Below are 23,217 nucleotides of genomic sequence, written 5' to 3'. Positions count from 1 at the left end.
TGTCCAAATTGCACCAAATTGGACACTGCACTTTCCCAGGTCTTTATCAACAAGTGTGAATAATAATGTAATTGTTCCGTACGGCGTGTCTTACATGTGCAGCGGTAGCGACATCAGCTCATTTTAATGACCAAACTCAGAGGACGAGCAGGCAGTTGATCTTGGCATTCTTTCCAGACCATTTATTACATTTCCCATCAGAGAATTCACTGTATAAACAGATGATAGAGTGGCTCAAGCAGTCACAGGTCAGAGAGTGGCTGTGCAAACTGATGATCTGCATTCACTGCTCAGAGAGAGTGCTGTAGCCTACATGTGACAGTTGCTGCTACACCACAAAGGCTCAGCACAGATCTCAGTGTTTCGCGGGGCATATGTGACATTTTGTTTGTCACACGTTTGGCTCTGTCATTTTGTGACCGCGTTAGCCCGTCTTCACACTCTTCTATTTTTCACGCACACACAGCTCATTGACCAGCTTCTGCCATCCCTTAGACAGCATCGATTGGTGATGTTGCATCTGTAACAGTGGGCTGAATACTAATTAAGATTATAATCATTTAAGTTGCTTTGAATCAGCCAATTTGGATTAAATGATCATTTTTAAATGGTATTATTTGTACCAGCTGAACTCTACTGCATTGCCTGCCTGTTTCTGAGACAAACCTCCTGCCATATGGTGCCCAGCGATCCAGCTACAGTCATAGCTGGAGGTAGCTTAACATAAACAGGAAGAGACCCTCTAGGGTTACATTTGTGATGGAAAATTCAACTCCTTACTCATGTGACATGTCGCGCAGCTAAGAGAAGTGCTCACAGTGTGCCTGGGGAACATCAAATAGCATGCTGGATTTCGGTTTGTGACCTTTTAATAAGTTGTTGTACCTAATTAGCGGATTTGTGGCATCCTATTGACACTGATTTCACCCGTGTGGCTGGTAATCTGAGGTATTTGCTGCAGCTCAAATGCAGCGAGAGTATCAGTTCTGGGAGCTCACTTGTTCTCTAATGACTGCAGACAGTATTTAAAAAATAATGTCAAACTCAGCTGCAGTAGTATTTTGTAAATGTACCTTCACAGGTTCAGCAAAATGTTAAGCTCTCTCTGTGTCAAATGTGAGTGAAGAAGTCTAAATTTACTTAGTCTAGTGAATTACAACGCATTCGGAAGTTGCTCTAATTAGCTGTGGGTTTTCGATGTTTTACCTCTGGAAGCAAATAGACATCGAGGACATCTCGATAACAACAGACTCCATTTTACTGCACTGTGAAAGCCAATTAGAGCTGCAGTCTTTGAATTCCTATTTGTGGTTATGGCTCCTTCAACGGTTAAAGCACCTCAGTGCATAATACGATTGATATCATATGATGGGTATTTAATCAGTGGTATGAAAGCCAATGGCGTAATATATATTAAATGCTGCACCAGAGTGATTGAATCAGCGATTGCAGCCTTATGGCAGCTCTGCTCATAAGAGGCTCTCTGACATCATAGCCTAATCCAACCTGATTTATTAATGACTGATCAATGCATTTGTGACAATTCTAATGTAAATAGTGATGGGCAAATGTTTCAAAGTGTGTTCATAGTGGTGCCAATATTTTACTACCCAACAATAGATGAATTATCAAAACATGAGCCGCTTATTGGTCGAATATGTTTGGTTGGTTTGGTCATGGTTCCAGCTTCTCAAATGTGACGATTTGCTGCTTTTCTTGTTGTTTGTTTTGAGGTTTGGACTCTTTGTTGGGCCAAACAAAACATCTGAAGGTGTCACTTTGTTTAATTTTTAATAATAAAGATCAAATGAACTGATCAAGGTAATAACTATCAGATTATTCCATGAGAAAAATATTGCAGCCCAGTATGAAATAATTAAAGGTGACATTTTGGAAATTACAGCTGCTACAGCTATTTGCTGTGTAAAGACATAGTGAAGTAATGGTGACCTGAGCAAAGAAAGTCTTCTTCTTCTTCTGTGTGTGCTGTAATCTTATCTTCTTTGTTCTTTATTTTGACAGCCGGACGGCTCATGTGCCCATGTTAGCAACACTGGAGAAAGTTAGTTGATTGTTCAGTGTCATTACCAGCTCATCACAAACATGTTGGTATTTAATGACCTGGGAGTGGGACTCAACGGTCATTTAACCTTATCTAGAATTGCTTACTGCACATCAAGCAGCTCATAACAGTATATTTACAGTGTGGTAGAAAGTACTTTTAGATTATTTTCTGAAGTAAAGAGTCTAATACTTTCTCCACCGCAGCTTGATTCTAGGGAGACTGTTTACGTACTCAAACCATATTGAGTTTCAATAGTGACCCTTTTGGTGTATTGATCAGGGAGGTTGCCTGGGATTCAATCATTTACTGGTTAGGTGTACAATCTGCAGAAGGAGGAAATGGATTCGGGAAAGAAAATGTGTCAGCTTAGCTCTCTTGACAGGAAGGTCAGAGGTCAAGGTCGCATGAGCGCCTCTGGTGCTTATTATTTTCTGGTGACTGGAGCTGATAGTGTTACACTGGCTTGGTTTAGGGACTTTGGGGGAGCAGAGCTGACACAAGGGCTTGAATCTCAGCCCTCTGTTTGGAGCTGCCAGCTCACTCTGCCTTCCTGCTGTGCATTAGTGAAATGCTGTGATTAAACGGATGGGGCATTCGCTCACAACATGTCTCTGTTGTTGTTGCAGTCCTCGAGTATGAGTGCCTGTGCATATTTGCTGTCTGGTGTCATATTCTGTAAGTGGATACTGGATGATCATTACACAGAATACGAAAGGTAAGTTGTCTTCCCTAATAAACAGTCAGGAATGTCACCCAGCTCGAATAACCTGCGTCCAAGACAATGTTTATTAGCACAGCTGAAAATATAACAGCGTCTGCAAACTGAGCTTTGGCTCTGAGTAAAATGGCAATTAAGACATAAAACTAATAGTTTTTACTCATTCACTAAGGTTTGAAAAGACCAGACAGGCCATTAATAAGCTGTAGCTGAAGTAGTCATCTTCTAATGAGGAGGGTTTGGGCAATAGTTGGGCAAATGAACCTCCTACACAGCATCTCAGCATTCCTAATTATGGAAAAAAGCTATTGTCGTTATTTGATCTGATGCCAACTGTAGATATCTATAAAGAATAGCATAATAATGAAATTAAAGTTGTTAATTATATATACAACATACAAAATTGAATGCAGATGATTGGGAATCGACTGACTTAAGAAACAGCCAGAGATACAAATGAAAATTGGTGCTGAACATATTTTCTGGAATGAGGACCTATAATAAGAGTACAGATTGAAGTTAACAGACTGTACCTCAGTTGGAGGGAAATGCGTTGTTTCCTGTTTTTGATTTTGTTTGATTCCGGCTGTGTCAACTCTGCTCAGCCAGGTCAACTAATGATCCTGCCATTGCTGTGAAGCAGCTGACTCAAGTGAAGCGTGGGAAATGCAGGGAAATTTAATGTGCTATTTTCCAGTAATCACCACATTGGGATACTTTTGGAGATACATGGACTTGATTCTTCACACGGAGGATTGCCAATAGAACAGCACAGCAGGGACAGGTTAATGGTTTAGCATGATTTGAACACTGTTTCAGTATAAATTTAATCCACTTCAACTAATTAGATCGACTTTATTTTGACAGTTCTTGAGGAAACATGGAGTTAATGTGATCCGAATGTTTAGTCCTTTCTTTGCTGAATGTTTCCTTCCAAGACTGATGCAGTTGCTATGCAACATACACAATAAGAGATCCAGTCTGGTTCCAGTACAGCGGAGCAGAGCGCCTTCTGTGATAGTGGTTTACCAATGGCCCATCTTATGAAAGGGTGATAATAATATGTCAGTTATTGGTGACACAATAAGCCCTCTGGCTGTCATTTAAGCGGAAAACTGTCCTTAACTAACTGTCCTTGACTTTGACTGTGATGGGAAGGTTTTATTACCCCTGCCTGCTGGTTGATTGGTTGGTTGGTTGGTTTGTCAGCAGGATCACACAAAAACTATTGAGCATATTTTCATCAAACTTAGGTGGATGATGGGTCTCGGCCCTGAAGGTGTGATAGGGTGTTTTTTGACATTTTTGTTAATTTGTTAATTTGTAATGCATGGATCTTGTTCGAAAAAAGAATCAGTCATGTTTAATTTGCTGGTATCTATGATAGATAATATAATCTGATGCAGATACAAATAGAAAACTGAATCTAGCTCTTTTAAATCTGTTTTACTTGATATTCAGTTAGGCTTGATCAAATTAAAGGGGACTGTTGAGCCTTGGCAGAGGTATGCACTCTACTGAGTTGCAACGCTGGCTGCTTTATAAGGTTTGTGATCTGCTGTGCTTCCTTCCTAGGTTACAGGAGTCTTGATACATCTCGATTAAGCATTGGCCCATTTTGGGCTTTATATTTGAATTTTCAGTGGCAGCACATAATAAAACAGGCAGACAGTTCAGTGAGTGAGGTCATACAGCAGGAAGGCAATCCTGGAAATTACTCTCAGCCGATCAGGAGTGGGAACTGTCATCTAGTTTTCCATCCTTTCAGGAACATTTCTTGTTAAAAGATATAAACCAGTGAGCTCACAATTATTAACCTCCTGGGTCTTAATGAGGTTAATCACCTCTGTTGTCAGCGGAGCCTCTCTCTGCAGGACAGCAGGTTAAAGCCGGTCCTGCTTATCATTTGTCATGCAAGGAGGAGCATCTCCTGGACTCTCATTGATAACTGGATAATGAGCACTCATGGGAGATGAGCAAGATTGATAGTGTTTTGGCCTCAGTGGGCCATTATAATTCCTCATGGGGTGAAGGAGAGCTCACCACCTGCACTGCGTGTAAACTGGCAGCATCAACGATAGGATATTAACAATATGATGAAAAAGGTTTTCAAGGGGTTTCATCTTTACTATGTTGTCGTGTGTAGAAGTATAAAAATGTAAATCAGCCATCTTGTCCTGTAAGAATGTATCAGTTGGTAGAATATAAATATGCGGTTTAATTCTAATTATCTGAATCTAATCGTCTAAATTATTATGTCCTTTTCCACATCGATCACTTCCCATATGTATTTTTATTTTAGTCAGAGCATTTGATTTGATTGCAGGCGTGGTCCAAAGAGAATTGTTTAAGATAAGACAAAAAGTGCTTCTAAAGTAAATGTCCTACTCTTGTTTTAACTACTGCGAAATTTTCTTATTTGTTCTTTCATAATCCCCATTTCCTCTTACTTGGAGGCCATATCTCCAAACATTTTGATAACCAATGACCCCGTCTGAAAGATCCTTTGGGCCACACAGAGGGAAAATGGAAACTTCGCTGGTCAGGATATTTGCTAATGGCATTTCACTAGTCCACCAGGCCTGTGAAAACATTTTACGACCCAGAGACAGGGACATTACTCGACTTGATGACACATTGTGTTGTTTACTGTTGCACTGGGTTTCTTTTGGGAAAGTAAAACATTGTAGTCCAGAGTTATGAATGGGGCTCCATTTTCTGAACCAGAGCACGAAACTTTTGACTGCAGCACATAAAAGGGACACCCTCCATGTTTACCTTTCACAATAAGAGTCCTGGATACCGGTATACACTGCGCAAATACTTTCAGGGAAAACTTAAATTCACTTTAGACCATTTTAGTAACAGACCACCGAACACAATAACTCACCAACATGTAAGATAAAATGGGATGTACTGTGATTATTTGTACAAAAAAGCTCTGTGCAGTAACACTGCATTTTATTTTGAAACTTGTTTGAGTGAGAGTGAGAGGAGGTCCCTGTGCAGTTTGGGAGAAAATGTGAGTGTTAGGTCTATTTAATGATCAGTGATTTATTCTGAACACGCAGATATTTGTGTATGATATTGATTATAGTTATAGGGTATATAGGATACAATCAATGCTTCCTGTTGAATACCAAAGACGTCATTGTGAATATTTAATTAAACCAATACCGTACCCTATAGGAGAACTGATGATACTCAAGAAGTATTGAGCATGGATGTAGCCTCGCTACTGAAGGATTTTTCTGGTTGGACATTTGACAAAGGTGGCCTTTTGTAACGGGCAGCTGAGGTTCACTCAGCTGCAGTTTTTTTCGCCCAGTCATGTTGTTAATGTCCCAGGGTTTGTACGAGGCAGCAAGGGCAAAGACCTCAAATGCAAGCAGGAAAAGCTTAGTAAAATAATGATACATGGTCTTGTATAGCAAATGTTCAAACTGCAGGTTGGGTGGGAACATCTACAGTCATCTGGTAGATGGAGGGAGAAAGGCTGTGACTGCAAAGCTTCACAGAAATGCAGGGACGTGATGAAGGGGGATGTGGCTGAAGTGAGGGATGCAGGCAGGGCAGAGGCAATCAGGATTTTCGTTCAAAGGTGTCAATGATGATCAATGGATCAGTGATTTAGCAACAAAATTACCTTTTATAATCTATGGATCAGGTTTTTCACGCCTTAGGATCCCCTTTAGTTGCTGAATGTCATGAATAAGAGACATAAACAGACAATAATATTAGATGTCATCCAACATAGGCAAACAAAACGCAACAGGATGTTCACTAGTGTTGGGAATGTCTTGGCACCTCACGTCAGTGACTCGATTCTAAACTGATTATCAATGCATCTCGCAACAATTTTTTTGTGTACATTTCCATGCATGATTAAAAAAATATGTATAATGATAATTCAATCTGAGTTTGCTAATCAAAATCATCAAAAATCAACAGATTGATTACCTTCTCTAATAGTTTGTTAAAGAAAAGGCTTTTCTTTGTCACAAATAGAACTGACTTTCTATGAACACAGAGACCTCCCAGTACAGGCAATGAGCATATCGCTGAGAGAAAAATAGTATACTGTCACCTATGTAAGAATAAAAAAGCTTTCAATGCAATAATCAATGCAGCTTGCATTTCAACACATTATGGACCAATGTATCAGTTCTCATACTAAAACATGGCTACTTACCTACCAACTTTCATCAAGTGTCAAAAACTTCTCTTTTAGTTTCACTGTAGTGTAGTAACGCAGTGTAGTGTAGTGTAGTGACTGTAGTGAAGTAACGCAGAGATGGTATTTTGCATCTTGGCTCTTGAGTGAACACCATCGTCCGAAAACCCACATTCTCCACAACTGAATATGGTCTTAAATCCAATACAGTAAAACTTGCAATGGATTTGGTAATCCGCTTCGCTCTCTCAGAGTTCGGTGGAAGCTGTGCTCTTCTCTGGCTGGCATCTGCAACAGGTCGCTGCTTCTCTCCCAACTCTGAGTGGTATCACTTGAGGTGGTTTCTCAAATGAGTTGTGTTGTCGAAGTATTTAAGTTGAGCTCCACACAACTTACAAACTGTGTAGGTCTTGTCAATTCACCCTTCGACTTCATGGAACTCAAAATGCTGCCATACAGTAGCTTTCAAAGAAGTTGGTGCCGGTCTTATAGGCTTGGTGCTAGCTGTTGCAGCCATTTTGTCACTGCTCAAACATAAAAAATTCGCACATGTGTTCTGTGCGCATGCGTGCACAGCAGAGAATGAGCAGGCGCTTTGTGTAGCGCTCTGCAGCAGGTGGACTGAATGTTGCAGCAGGCAAACTAATTTCAGTTTTAAAATTCCGATTATGAACTTATCTACATTGAGACGTAATCATTCTAGAGAGAAAGCGCGATGCATCGAAGAATCGAATACTTTTCCCACCCCTAAATGTTCACAGACAAGAAACAGAATTTATATAACTATAGGCCAGACAGCAGTGCAGGTCCTTTTGGACATTTTAGATGTATTATGGTAGAAGTGCTTTTAAGCGGGACAGGGAAGTGAATGACTGCCTCTGACATTTCCTGTGCACTTAACCCTCAAAGCTGCAGAGGACTGTACTTGTGCTGGGCAGCTTCCTTGTATGAGTGTACGTAACTGTGTAAATGTTAAGTGCTGCTGCTAAAAGTGTACCTGCTGACTTGACTTTCAAAGTAAAGCACCTGTCATACGTAAGCATGAGGGATGTAATATTAACCACTGGGGCTATGCTCGGGGGTGAGTGGGGGAAGCTGTGCAGCCTCCAGGGGCAGAGTATTTTCCTCTCTGACAGCTCCAGGAGCGAGTGGCTGGTCGGGCAATAAGACCCAATACATCACACCTGTCAGCGGGGGCTTATAAGAGAGGTCCGCTCCCTCCGTCTACTCCAGCTCCTGCCAATTGGAAGCTGAGAAATGTGGGTCCGTGCCACACACATGTACACCAGCTCTCACTCTGTACCACGCCCAACACACTGACCGACATTGTGCAGATAGAGCCTTAATAAATGATCATGTTCCTTGGAATAGGTTTCTTATTAATTACTGGTCTGATCTCATGCAGACACACAGTCATCCATTTTGGCCTTTGTTTTAACAGATAAATCGGTCTTTATGCCTGCCAGATTCTGTGTAGGCACACTTGTCTCTTCCTCTCTGTGTCTCGGCTGATTATAGTTCGAGATGAAGAGTGAGTGAAGAAGTGTTTGGTCCCATTTTCCTAGCAGTCCAAAATGTGACTAATGTGCAAAGTGATATGTTTGTCATCCAGGAGACGAAAAGCACAGCTCCCTTTGCAGCACCTCGGTGCTGATGGCATTTCTCTAAATGCGTCAGTGCAGACTGTCAGCCTGACATAAATTATGGCTGTGAATGGCTTAAACTGTGTTAAGAGATGGAAAAAAGAAATGCAGAGTAATCTGTATTGAACAGCACATAGAAAATCAAATAAACAACCATCTTGGCAGCGCCACTGGGAAGTTATTTTGAGCAAGACCAGGCTCCAGTCTTAATGAATAGGAAGAAAATGAGAACCAAAACTTAACTTTCAGTGGTCAGTGGGACATTAAAGTGAAACTCTCGCCAAAATGCAACCTAGGCTTTTTTTGTGAATGTATATGAGTCAAACCTTCGTGTAAAAGCACAATTAGAGGCACTTTTAAGATTTACCGTATTTCACTTTAAACTGTGGTCAAATCTGATGAAGAAAATGCTCGAAATGTTTGGTGACTTTGCCCCAAAATAACGCCTACATGGCTTTTTTCACACGTTATTCTTCTACTATGCTTGCACCAACTTCCTTTACAGCTCAGTCAAAGAGTTTGATATCTAATTTTTGAATATCTTCATCCTATATGCTAATATACGGCTGTGATAAAGCAGACAGTTGACTTTCCGGGGAAGTGGCGAATATGTGTACCACAACCATCAGGTGTGGCAAAGTGCAAAATACATAATTCTAAAAACACATTTGAGGCTACCATGACATGTTTCTTTCTCCAGATTTGCCTTGTATGAACCACCTCAGTGAATCCCTGCCACTCTGTTAACACTCAGTATCTCATTTTTAGAGAGAGCCTTTACAGCGAGTGTTATTGTCAGCGCTGATTTCCCCTGTGTAGAGGACAGATTTGGCTCGGAGGCCCAGGGGATTGTGGGTGATCGAGCTGTTAGTTCCACTATGGTTGGCAAGCCCGTCAGTCAAGTGTTTAAATAAAACCAGCGCTACAACTACTACCACTGCTATTCTTGTTACTAGCGCTAATACTCCTAGGACAACCGCGACTTCTACCAATACTGCTAACATACTGCATATATTGTTGTGTATTGTTATAAAGAATATAATGGTGTCCAGACATTGCAATATAGTATGTGATTTCTATAATCAAGCATAATTGTTTTCATGAAAAGTAGTTCATTGAACCTGATTTCTGGCCAGATTTTGTGTCCAACAAATTGTTGCATTTCCTGTCATGGCAGTTTACAGTAAACTGTTTTTTTCCCTTTGAAGTCAGCTCGTGGTGTGCTCACATTGAGACCAAGTGAAGAGGAATATGGAGAGAAAATGCCAATGGGCAGTAAATGGCCAAACAGCAGAGCATTTTTTCTATAATGAGTTGGGAGTGAGCAGATTGCAAAGATTTTAGTGAGTGTGGATTTATAATGTCACCGAGTCTAAACAAAGTCTCCCGTGTCGTTACTGCCAGTGTTTGTGCACTTGTTCACACTTAAAGCTGCTGCGGCCAGTGTTATTAAATGCTGTGCAGCTTTAGGCCGGGAGGCTTGTATTAAAGGCACTTTTCAGGTTTCACATCATTATGATGGTCGGGGACATTTTCCCAGTGTTCGTACAGGTGATGTGGAGATCTTAAGGGTGAGATCTAACATTTGGATGAGAGGTACCAGAATGAACCGGACTCATACATGCTGTATTCGTCAAAGATATATTTGTGTAGCAATATCCAACGACTATATCAACGTTTTGACCTTTTTTAATTTCTGAGTCTTTCTGAATATTTCAGGAAACCTTCAGTCGACCTTCCACTTTCATCTTCACCTGTGCTTTCTCCTCCTACAGCTGGAATAGTTTTCAGTGGTCCAGACCATTGAGCATGTTTAATTCAACTCCCATCCCAGGAGTTACCCTCATGATTTAGGTCCGTTGTCAGTGTTCTGTGCCGAGTGTCAGTGTTCTGTGAAATAGTGTGCCCTTGATGTTGTAAGGGGGATTGTAGTGGGTGTGTATGTGGTGAGTTCGACTTCAAATTAACTTTTGCCCACTTATCGACTTTATATTATCTTTTCCTAAACTTAACATTACCTTAGTTTCCATGGCCCAGAGAGCAAGGTTTTTAAAGATGTCACTGAATGTAATCAAGGGTTCCCTTTAAATGGGAATTCTGGTATTTTTAAACCTGGGCCTTATTTCCATCTTTTTGTGTGTAAATGATTCAAATTTACCCAATGTTTTTGGAGTTGGTCCAGTAGATTGCATCAACGGCTGCAACATAATCTTCTGAGGTAACTTGGACTGTCAGAGTCACGTCCATTGCTTGTATTTGTTAGTGACAGGCTGAGGTTGCTATTCTGAGTGTCTGACAACATTACGGAAATGATTCCTCCAGAGATGGACTTGTTTTGTTAAATAATAAGATTTGTTTTGTTACCAGGACACAAGTCTCATTCGAGGAAAAGTCGTGCTGTGAAATCTCAATGAGTCTGATTGAGATAGGCGGCTACATTTGTGGAGTGTTAAAATCAGTTAGGTAATCAGCCGTGACTTTGGAAACGAATTCCTGCTGGCAGTTCCTCTACGTAAACGCCTCTCCTCAACTCTGACTCATGTGTCCACTGTCATCTTTCTGCAACAAAGCACATCTTGTGAGATTTCAACACAAGACTTGTGTATCTGGTTACAAAATTGATCTTAATATTAAACAAAAAGGTTTCTCTCTGTAGGAATTGTTTCTGTGTTGTCAGATACTGAAGATAACATACTCACCCTGTCGATGGCAAATACGATCACGTTAAGTGGACGTAACTGACAATCAGAGTTGCCCAAAAGGATTACATTGTAGCCATTGCAAACGTGTCATGGCTGCCAGCTGAGAAAGTGATCTACTGGACTAATTCCCAAACTTTTGGTAAGTTTGAATCATTTACACACCCAAACATTTAGGTACAGTGCCCAGGTTTACTGGTATGGAATAGAGCTGGCTTCGTAAGTGTTAGTGTGTTTATTAGTACGTGTCACAGGTTTCTATTTCATCAGCCAGGTTTTCTTGCATTTTTTTCTCATCCAACTTGCAAAAGAGAGGAACGCGGTGACATTTAGATTTGACACTTAAACAAAATTAGATGTGGGCACCGTGAAAAATGATTCTTTGTGTGCAATTCGTTGTCCAAGCTGGTGTCCTTCAGGTTGTGTTGCTGAGTTTACCCACATTGTAGACATAATTAACTGTGTGAGCATTTTTCCCTCTCTGGTCTCTGAATATGCACTGTGACAAAATCTTTTTGAAGGCAGTGTAGCACAGCACGGTGATAATCGACTTTTCTCACATGTTTTGGTCTGGTTCGGTGCCGCTCGAGGAGACTTGGCTGGCCTAATTGAATTTCAGTCAGAATGACGAATTTGGTAAGGTGCAAGTGGTAAGGTGCTGGCAAGTTGTGCTCGTGCTCTGTATCAACAGTCGTATAAATAGGCTCACAGACATCTCAAAGTCATCTGCGAATTCTCACTGGAGTTTTGCGTCATGTAGAGCAACACATAATACCCCTCAACACGTCTTATTTCTGAATATGTGAACAAACCGTGGATGCTAAGTAGCTCAAACTGAGGTGGAGAGTGAGTTAAAGGCTGGAATGATCAAAATAAAAAAAAGAGGCCAAAATTGGATTAAAGTTGACATCATCACCAGCTAAAAATACCTCCCATGTATTGTTCGTTTTAAATCTCCACAGTACCCCTAGCTGCTCCCAGAGGTAGGAAAACTGCAGTTGCTCGTAAACATCCTGGAATAACCTTGTTAGACTTTATTGCAATTTCTTGTATTAATTGAAAGCTGCCATTGTCCCTCTGGAGCCTCATGAGTCACCCAGGCAGAAGGGCTTAGAGTGTATTTTCTGCTGCTCTCTGGCTGCGTCGGCAAATTACAAACACAGCTGGATGGACGGAGATGGGAATTGTTTTGTATGTCGTGTCTAAGTTGAAACATGACTTGGAGCACACTGTTCGTTAAGTGGTCTTCGCTGTAGTGTCTCAGTGGCTGCAAGAGGTATTATGTGACATTTTCTGAGCAATTCCAGAATGACGAACGTGACTTTTTTCAATTGAGAATGACTCAAAACATGCCGCGGGGCTAATTCCTTCACTGTGACTGAAATGTTGTTTACTTCTTTCTAGTTCATTTTGTGATTGTGAGGACGGCAGACCAAAATCCAAGTTTGATGTTAAACCCTACAGAAAATATTAGCTATGATGTGCTGCTGTCGACCTGTTGCTCACACATGAGGTTCAGGGTGGGTTGGAAGTGCGGTTGTTGGGTGGGGTAAATAGAGTGGGAGTTAAAGAGAGAGATATGAGAGGGCTGCAGGGGTTAATAAGGTTGAGGCCAGGTCTCTTAGTTTTTTTTTATTATTTCTATCTGTTTGAGAATTTAATTTAGCATATTTTCGAAAACAGTTGATTAGCTCTGTGGCTTAACAAACCTTGAAACCCCACCCCTATGAAATTGTATTAAAAAGATTCGATCTTGCCAAATGGTTGATTGGTCGTGAGCTTTTAATTTTTGGTTGGGCTTATCTCAGCTGTTTCCATGTTAAATGCTGAAATGTTAATTTAAATCAATGACAAGAACCCATTATTTGAAAGGGATGCTCGCACTGACAAACACATTGAAAATAAACTCCCCTCTGCCGCACCTTTACTTTAAATTCGGCGTACAGACCCATTAAGCAAAGACAGGAAAAACACAGGTGTAGCTATTAATATTAACTGTGGTTTCATTCCATTAAGTATCACAGTTCACAGTAAAATATCAGGGAGTGAGCATGAACATGCACCATACCAGAGGACCGAACTGACTCACCTAACTCAACATCTCAGAAAATATCACGGTTTCAGAGTATCATTGTAAACAGTATTACACAAATAAAATCTTAATTTACAAAGTAATGACATGTAACTATAGCTGCACTAAAAATCTCAAGACTCAAGTAAGGTGCAAGTACCTCTAATTTGCTGATTGATAGTTACCCCGGACAGAGATGCATTAGCTGCATTAAAAGAAAAGGGTTAGGGTGACACAGTAAAGCGTATTCCTTCTGTGGGAAAGATCGAAAGGAGGGGTGGCGTAATTGACAGAGAAAACACAGGTGCCGAGATATTGGCAGCAGCTGTCTGGTTGAGCGACATACGAGAAGGTGAAATCATGTTTTATCAAATGATACTGAAGGCTGTGAGGGAGCTCACGATCCACTCCAGGTCAAAGACCTCAAAAAGTCCTTAACTCTTATTCTGACTGGCTGAGACTCCCCGACTGCGTTTGTTTAGTCGTAATTGAAGATGGTTCTCAAACTTAGACATGGTGTACATGTTCTTTTTGGCACCACAAAAACAGATTAGCTGTGTTTTCCGCAGTTTAGGTGCATTTCGTAGAGATTTGGTTCAGGCTGTGGTGGCACCGTTTCTGTGTTTCTGACTCAGGCGAGGTTTCAGTCTACAGCAAACAGACAGACTGCAGCTTAGTCCATCCCAACCACCTGGGGATTCCTGGATCAAAGCTATGAATCACTCTCTTCATATCCCAGGCTGGTTTAATGTGTTGTGTATTTATGGTTTTTGAAGGTGTGATGACACTTTTTAACCCAGTGTGTTTTCATTGATCGTCTCACGGTGCAGTGATCACGAAACAGTTGCTTTGTTGTTTGGTTTGCCGCATTTGAATTCACACCACAATATAACAGTTGAATAACGTGTAAACAAAAGTCACATGGGCCATTAGTCACTTTTTTTTATAAGGCAGAGCTGGTAACCTGATGTTGCAGAGGAGTGAGCATAACAAATCCATGTCTGGTTCCCCTAACTTTGACTGTGTCCATAAAATCTGTACAACCCTAAAAAACTAAAGCCAAGCTCAAAGCTCAATATAAAATGGGACCAAAATGCAAAACAATCAGCGGCAGGCGGGTAGCAGAACAAAAAGTAAGCTTTATGTAATCAAGTAGTTCAAAGACCAAAATGAAAGCAACGATACTAACAGAAACAGGCTGGGGCAAATCAAAAAAAAAACTCAAAGAGAAATACAAGAACCAAAATACAAACCAGCAGCTCTGGGGAACACAGGGAGGTATCAGAAAAACGTGAGGAGCAGCACCGAGACAAAACAGACAGAATGAGTGAAAGAGAGTGAAAGACTTAAATCCATGAAGAGGTGAAGACACAGGTGAAACTGAGCAATCAAAAAATGGCTGGAGAACAGACAATGACAGGAAGTGGAAAGTAAAACATGGCGCATGATAATGAATCCACCAAAATGAAACAGGAAATAATTAAATCAATAACTCAAACCATGACACTACATTGGTAATTTTGCGTAGTGTGGTGAAATAAGTATCTTCATTTGCTAAATATGCTCACAACCTGGAAATACACTGTCACAAAAACTACAAAGTACACTGGTCAAAACATCCAACTCTGTTTATGTTTAGAGCTGCCCGCGGGAGGGCCGTTTTCATAGGGTTAAAAGTTATTGTTGGACTTAAAGATAAAGCTGAACTTAAGACTCACTCCAGGCGTTAGTTGCCCTCAATTCTATTTATTATTCTCTGATTTCCAAGAATGAGACACTGCTGGCTGTCGGATGTCACTGTGACCTCATTTCCAGTAGTACGCGTGGTGATGTCGTTCCATTACCTCACTCCAAACGAACTGTGCCACACACACAGACTCTAAATTTTAATTGCTACTTTGAACCCAATTGCTGCAGCTCTCCCCTGATCAACTGCGGTTGTAAAGTCAGGAGTCTAATGCCTTGTCACGGCTTCTTAAGCCCTGTGAACATTCGCTTATCCATATGGTTACACGGGTCCCAGGGGGCATATATATGCTGCGTCTTGAATATCCGGCATGAGCATGGCGGAATCTGATTGGCTGACAGATGTTTAGGGTGCCACCGGAGGAAAGACGCAGAGAGAGGAGGATTAGATCAGTGGAGGAGAGAGCAGGGTGATGATGACGCGGCTCTTGTCATTTCCAGTGTCCCCTCTCAGGGGTCTTGCCTGCAGCACATCAGTGTTTGGACAAGCCAAAAGACAGGAAATAAATGTGACAACACGCTCCAGCTGTGCCAAGCATTTTTCACTCCACAGTTGGAAGACCAAAGTCATCCTCTTCTGATGACTCTCGAGCAGGAGAGGAGCTGTGATATTCCGGAAGTGGCCCTTGAACATGGACCAAACCTGTAGCCAGCTATGACTTTATCCTTTTGTTGGCTCCTTGTAACAGGATTGCACAAGATTCAGTTTTGTAATGTCACCGTTTTTTTTAAGGATGTTATAGGGGTGGGAGAAAATCACAGGGACAACCCCCAATATAAATAAGCCCTGAACATCCAGCACTAGAAACTGTTGCCTTAATTAAGTTACCTTAATTTTCCTCTAATTGCTGTTTCTTTCTCTCCCATTGTAGACCCCATTAACTTTTGGTGTGTGCTTATAAAGGGACATATCCAGGAATTCTCTTTGTCACTTCCTTTAACATTGGGAGTTCTCAGGGAATAATGAATAGAACTTGTTGTTGTTGATGTTTTTTTTTAATCAGTCGTATTTAGGTGTCTGTGAGTGAGAACAATTTGATGTAGATCCAAATAAAAATATGATTGATTGATTGATTGACTTAAAGTGGACTGTTGGGCCTTGGGTGGAGGTATGTGAGTTAATTTGAGTCGCATGAAACAGTGTGACCATTAGCAGTGGTTTGTGTAAAACAACAGCTGCATATGATTTTGCCTTCATGCTTTTTTCTCTGTACTTACAGCTTTTTTGAAATAAGCCCTGCTGACTGATTACTGTTCTGTCTTTCTTTATTAATGGTAAAAGTTCACTGTTGTGATTAACATAACCCTATCAGTTCACTGGAATGAGTGATTATGTATGATGAAGGGTTATTTTGAATTGGACTGTCTCTGACTGTCTCTGAATCCCTCTTTTCTCTCTCCCCCTCTCCAGCCTTGGCCTTGTAAGGGAACTGGCTCGGCTCTTCCATCCTCCCCTCTGACATCCCACTGAGTCGCACCGCTACCGCGTCCTTTCCCTGCTGTGGCCACCCCATGGAGAGTGCACGCCCACCAAGATAGGATGCCTGCCTCGCCTGAAGCCCTGCATCCCCTCCTGCCCATCACCACCTCTTCCTTCTCCTCGTGTGTACCTGCTCTTGCCGACAGTTCCTTGCAGCCCCCCAGGCTCTGCCCTTCCCCGCTCCAACATGGTGGATGAGGTAACCACCATGAAGGATGATGTCATCAACGCCAACACGCTGGCTTGGCTGGTCTGCTCGGGGGTATCCATCCTGGCCAACACTTGGAGCATCCTTAGCGTCAGCGCCAAGCAGAAAAAGTGGAAGCCGCTGGAGTTCCTCATCTGCACGCTGGCGGGCACGCACATCCTCAACATGGCCATCCCCATCACCATGTACTGCGTGATAACGCTTCGCCGGCAGCACTCCAACTACGAGTGGAACGAGGGTCTGTGCAAGGTGTTTGTGTCCACCTTCTACACGCTCACGTTGGTCACCTGCTTCTCCGTCACCTCGCTCTCTTATCACCGCATGTGGATGGTACGCTGGCCTGTAAACTACAGGTGAGACAACCGAGTCGGATTTCAAAGCTATTTCTGTTTCTGCCTGTCAATTTAGAAAGAGTAGTTTTTGCCAAATTGCAAACTTGTGACTTGTAGTGCCCATCAAGGTATCATACCACTACAGATAGGTTTGCTTGCACTCTGCTGTTGAGATATATGTCTCTGAGATTTCTGCCTTCACCCCCATTCAACAGAGGCAAAGTGAATTTATTTTCCAGAAAAAAAGTCCCGACTGCTCTCGACCTCGCTGCAAACGATTTTTATGGTGGTACTTTCTGCTGAATAAATAGTCCACATAAAAAAATACTGACAGTGTGTTCTTGGATTATGTCCATGACTACACACCACTCGAGACAAGTGAGAAAAGATGTTTACTTTTAATTAAAGGGGAATGGTTAAAGATGTGTCATTTCAACATACAGTATTTTCTGTAAATATGTGAGTGAAGAAGATGAATCTGTGTTTTACTAATTTAGATACTGAGTACTTTAGACATACAACCATCCACCTCTCTAATATTCCAAGCATGATAATTGAATTTGATGAAAAGACATTTTAAATTCTACCATCCTGCAGATTTCATAAAAGCGACATCCGCCAGAGTCGCCTCGAAAACACAGCATTCTGGCATTGTAGCTGCAAATTTTCTGGCACCTCGCTCCACCTCTGAGCACGTCCCTCAGACTGGATGGGGACAGTAATCAGATTGGTGCAAATTGACAACCTGTTTACATCGTTTTTTGGGAATGCTCTGCATCAGGTGAAATCTCCCTCTGCTGCCAACACATCTGCTGGTTGCAGTTATTTGGGGTAACGCCGTGTAAAACCCTCTAGACAGAGCATCTGCCAGCTCTAGCTTCCAGCTTCAGTAGGCTTCTCACAACAAGTAAAATTGTGAAGTAACGCTGAATAATAAAAATCAGGCTCACCTCACATTACCAGTCAGCGCCCTGCTGCAGTAACACCATTTTCGTCTTGTTAGACATCTGCTGTTCACACGTAATCAGATGTTCTGAGCAAACATTGCTGCTTCCTCTTGAAACGCGATTTTAAAGCTATTTCTGTCTATATTATGGGATGTACAACTGCTGCTTTAACATTACCTGTTGTGATGGTGAGATGAGATCCAGGGCTTTTGGCATGCTGTTGGGATTTATCTTATGTCATTATCAAAAAAAGGGGACACGTGTCTTGGTTGCTTTGATTTCTACACTGTTAAACTCATTTCTCATTTCAAAACCAGGGATTTGTTAATGGAAGTCTTTGATTTAAAGGGGCCTTGTGGAACCTCTGTGTTGCGCTGGAAGCTGGTCGTTAGTTTATGTAGGCTCCATTTCTAACCCATTGTTAGCATCTGTTGCTGTCTGTTAGTGAAGTAGAGAGAGGCACTGAAACCGGGTGCTCGACCCTTTGTCTTTGGACTTCAGATCCAAGTTCTTTATGAAAGAAATCCACAGCAGAGCAGCAGTTAACAACTTAAACAGATCATACGCAGGCTTGTATAGGCAACCAAGAGAGACGGGAAGGTTATTTTTCATGTCACCTTACAACCAGCTCACCTATTGCTGATAAAAAAAAGTAATTATAATATACGTAAATTGTTACTTAGAGCCCCTTTAACCCTTTAAGCCCTTTAGGGTTTTTAACCCTAACCCTAACCCTTAAGACATGCAGAACAACCACAGAGCCACTGCTGCACTAAATATGAAAGAATATGGTCATGTTTTATATCAAATTAAACAGCAGAAGCTGGGCTACAACATGTAAAAAACATGTTTATATGACCCAAACACAGCCCAAACACTACTCAAAGAAACAACTAAATATCACCCTAAAAAATCACCCTAACCCAAACCCTTTAAAGGGTTAATCTTGGTATTTTTTTTATCTGCAATTGAAAAACACCATGATGGTTGCACAGTCACAAGCCTAAAACCATATAAATCACATACAACGGCTTCTATGCTAGTTTGTCATTTGCAGTTTAAGGTGACCTCACCTCGACTCTCACATCTGCAGTCTTGGCTTTCTGATGTGTAGAGATTTTCTGGTCATCATGTACAGATCAATCATTTGAAGCCTAATGCATGCCTGCATCTGACATCTGCAATCTGCAATGTTTGCACAACACATGCAAGCTACTCTGTGTGGGTGATTGAAACGGTGTACAAGCTGGTGCCGTGGTTCATGTGGTGAAGATCAGTGTTGTGTTGTGTCGCTCTTCCTCCCCCTGCTGAAAAAAAAACAAAAACAAAGAGATTGCACTTCCTGTGGCATCAGGCCTGCAGATGCTCAGCCTGCAGTCAGCTTGGCCAACTCTGCCGATAAGCAGACGTTCAAATAAGATATGCAAACTTCTTTTTAAATCTTTGCTCAATCTTGCTATCTATATTGCTCGCGCAGCTGCCATTATTGGCTGATGTCCTCGCACAGATATCAGGCTTTACACTTTTACCTCCCTCGTCTGCTCCCTCGCTCGTCTGACTACGTTCTCTCCTGCCTGGAAACATTGACTTTCCACTCAGCGTCTCCCTCTTCTCTTTTTTTTTTTTTTCACGAAGTCACTTTTAACAGCGATATGGCAGAGTGATAGCTCAGGCGATGCACCGTGTAATTGCTGTTCATCTTTCATTTAAATCGCTCCGCGTTCGGCCCTGCTGAGGTAGCATGACTGCCTTGTCTCTGACATTAACACACACCGAAGGCCTGAATTATGAATTCCAACCTTGTACTTCGGCAGCTGTTCTCATCACCCGGCGCTCGCTATCTCTTAGCTGCCCTGCCCCTCGCAACGCTCTCTCTCTGGTAATAGATTCAAGCAGCTTCGTGACGTTACCCTCCCCATCCTGTGTACCCCAGGCACATTCAGGAAAGGCTAGCATAATTACTCACAGTGACAACAAGACCTCCTCGTATTTGCACAAAGCCTGCCGCTGCCCCCTCTATGCCACTCATGTTGTTTCAGTGCATGTAGTCTAACACATGACTATTCTGACTGTGTTTTTTGACGTGTTTTGTGTGTGAGGGGTTACATTCTCAGCGCTCTTCCAGGGAGATTTTAATGAGAGGAAGAGGAGAATAGGCGACATGGGCTCTGGCTCTCTAGAGGGAGATAGATTTGTTTTCCGGCCAAAACTGCTCCAGGGCAAGCGACGCTTAACTGAGAATTTACTGTATTCCTTTCCAACACAAATGAAGGAGGAGAGGTACCATTTTTGCAAATTCTGTCCACACATCGCCTGTTATTATATCTGCTATGAAAGGAGGCCAATATTAGAAAGTTATAAAAGCCACGTAATGAACCCTACCTCGGTATTCTACAAGCTTAAAAAGGATTGGCCTCTGTGTATGATTTGTAGCCGATGCGCTGCTTTAGGTGCAAACATTTCGGCAGGATAGCACAGTCTTTCGTCAAGTTTGAGAACACCACTAACTGCCTGCCGTATTTTTAGCCGTACGTGTACAAACCTTGAGAAGTGCCACACCGCCAGAGGACACAAACACATTCAGCAAATTGCTCGACTGTAACAATTACTTGGAGGTGAGAGGAAATAGAAATCCCTCCGCCTTGAAATAGACCTAGATGACAAATAGACCGAGAGACGTGAAAAGCAATCTTTAGCCATCAGCAAAGCATTGATTTCCCTCCATTCATCTCCAGCTTATCTAAGTGATGGTGGTGTGAGCGATTCAGCTTAGATGTCCCAGGTGCAGAGCTGCCATTTTGTGGCATTTTGCAGTATTTTACCAAAGCTGTAAATATGACAGCTGTAAATATGACCGACTTTGTCGGTCACACATATTTCTTCAGTATCACTGTTCTCCATACAAAGCATAACTGTACATTGTAATAGAGCTGAAATGCTTTGTTGATTAATCAATTGGTGGATGAAAAGTAGAAAGAGTAAAAAGGTGGTTGATTGTTGAGTCTCTGAGGCTGGCTCGGTCCCAAAGCATCGGCATTTGACGATGAGGGAATGAGAGTCAACGATCAGCTGTCTTTCGCCAGAATCAGAAATTTTCACTGGACATTATGACCACAGAGATTTAAATCTGTCACTTTTTCACTGGAAAAAATATCTCATTCTCGGACAAAGGAAACCCTAATCCAGTCGCCCAGTTCAAGACAGCAGAAATAGAAGCCAAAGCCCATTTCACTTGAAGACCTGATGTAGTTTACCTAACGCTAAAATCTGCGGTTCTGCTTTCAGGTTGAGCAACACCAAGAAGCAGGCGGTGCACACAGTGATGGGCATCTGGATGGTCTCTTTCATCTTGTCCACGCTTCCAGCAGTGGGCTGGCACGACACTATCGACCGCTTCTACACCTCTGACTGCCGATTCATTGTGACTGAGATCGGACTGGGCTTCGGCGTTTGCTTTCTGCTGCTGATCGGCGGCAGCGTGGCCATGGGTGTGATCTGCATCGGCATCGCTCTCTTTCAGACCTTCTCCATTCAGGCTGGCCACAAAGCAGACAAGAACAAGTTCAACGTCCCGACCATAGTGGTGGAGGACGCCCAGGGGAAGCGCAGGTCGTCCATCGATGGATCAGAACCTCTCAAGACGTCGCTGCAGATCACCTACCTGATCAGTGGGATCGTCTTTATCTATGACTTCCTGACTGGCTTCCCCATACTGGTGAGTTGCCTGACCATGATTGCAGTTTGTGATGGATCTGGTTGGAGCACCAACCCGTTAAAAGACCAGGTTGATAAAGCAAAAAATTGCAATTGAGGTCATTTGTGTATTACCGTGATTTTTTTAAAAAACCCAGAAGGACGTTTAACAACACTGCCTGCTGGTTTCAGATCTCTCAAAGAATCTTGTGATCTGCATGTCAGCTGCAGGAAACATGTCCTTTCGCTTGTTTCATTTGACATAACAAAAATAAGAATGATCATATATGCCAATATAAAATACTGGAAATAGAGTTATTATAAGTAACTGTTCCAGAAAAGAAAACATCCAGTGTTGGTAATACATTGAACAATAAGAAGCATTTTATGTGCAGTAAGAAACTTGTGAGTAGATTGAAAACACTGAAATGGAAATTATGTTTTTTCAGATGATGTGGTAGCAAAATGCTGCCGCACTTTTTGAAAACAAGACGCGCTAACACACAGCGAGGTCAGGTTTCTTGTGACCTCATCATAACTCATACTTGTAAGGTTAAGGGAGGTTAATTGAGACACACTGGAGAGAGGAACAGCGGACAGTGTTAGTTGGGGAATATAAATTTTAAATTCAGATGAAACAGTTTGGAGGGTGGAGTTTATCCACTGCAGCTCCTGTAACCATCCCATACTGTTTTATTATTTACATGAACTTAAATGTTTATGCTCATCTGGGCCCCTAAGTAGGTCAGGCTAAGTGTGTACAATATGGACAGTGTGTGTCTATATATATACAGTCTATAGTGTGTGACTACTGGAGCAGGGGTAAGGGGTACTGACTGCATGCGGTCTAAAAGAATATCAACATGAATATGTTGGCCAACACTGGAAAAAGCTCCAGGTTAGAAGGAGTTCCAGGTTACATTTAAGCCCTGGTATCATCTTCCAGGAAATCCATACTTTGAAAAACAGAGCGTAACTTTCTTCGACTTCCCAGGAAATGTGATCCTTGAAGTGCATTATCAATGAGTGAAGGAGCAAGCTTTTTTTCAGTGTGTTGCCCTTTGGTTTGCATATTCCAGCCTCAGGTTCTCATCCATTTTTAAACAAGTCAATTCATTGGTTTTCTATGAAGACTTGAGAGCCTGTAGAAAGCTCAAGGATTATTGCTTTTGATGCAGCCAAACAAGCCGTCCTGTCATCTTGAAAGCAAGTCACCGGGATAGAAATTTCTCTAAAGGGAAAATGTCCTTTGGTAGTTTTTTTTATTGTTTCGAAAGCATGTAACCTCTGCTCACGCTCAACCCACACAGCCGAGCCATTTAATTGTGGACATTTTAATAGTGGAAGTTTTGTGAAATGAGGTTTGAGTTGTTTCTCTCTACCTCTTCTCAGTGGAAGAACATTGTGTGTCTCAAAGTGCCTCATTTTCAGTTCATATATA

General features: G+C 41.9%; 1 protein-coding gene across 2 annotated transcripts in view; it reads left to right on the top strand.

Annotated features, from left to right (window-relative positions):
* LOC119023367 (probable G-protein coupled receptor 153) overlaps window positions 1-23,217 on the top strand; it is a 38,080-nt gene that overhangs the window by 1,936 nt on the left and 12,927 nt on the right. The window contains exons 2-4 of one of the 2 annotated variants that reach the window (XM_037105235.1): window positions 2,692-2,780; window positions 16,528-17,157; window positions 21,369-21,798. In XM_037105235.1, the coding sequence (XP_036961130.1) occupies window positions 16,784-17,157; window positions 21,369-21,798 (804 nt within the window). In that variant the 5' untranslated portion in view covers window positions 2,692-2,780; window positions 16,528-16,783. The remainder of the gene's footprint in view (window positions 1-2,691; window positions 2,781-16,527; window positions 17,158-21,368; window positions 21,799-23,217) is intronic. The other variant, XM_037105234.1, reaches the window with a different exon arrangement.

This window comes from Acanthopagrus latus, chromosome 7 (genome assembly GCF_904848185.1).
Source record: "Acanthopagrus latus isolate v.2019 chromosome 7, fAcaLat1.1, whole genome shotgun sequence".
NCBI classification, from domain to species: Eukaryota; Metazoa; Chordata; class Actinopteri; order Spariformes; family Sparidae; genus Acanthopagrus; species Acanthopagrus latus.
Note: the sequence above shows the minus strand (reverse complement) of the source record. Positions and strands in the feature narration are given on the sequence as shown.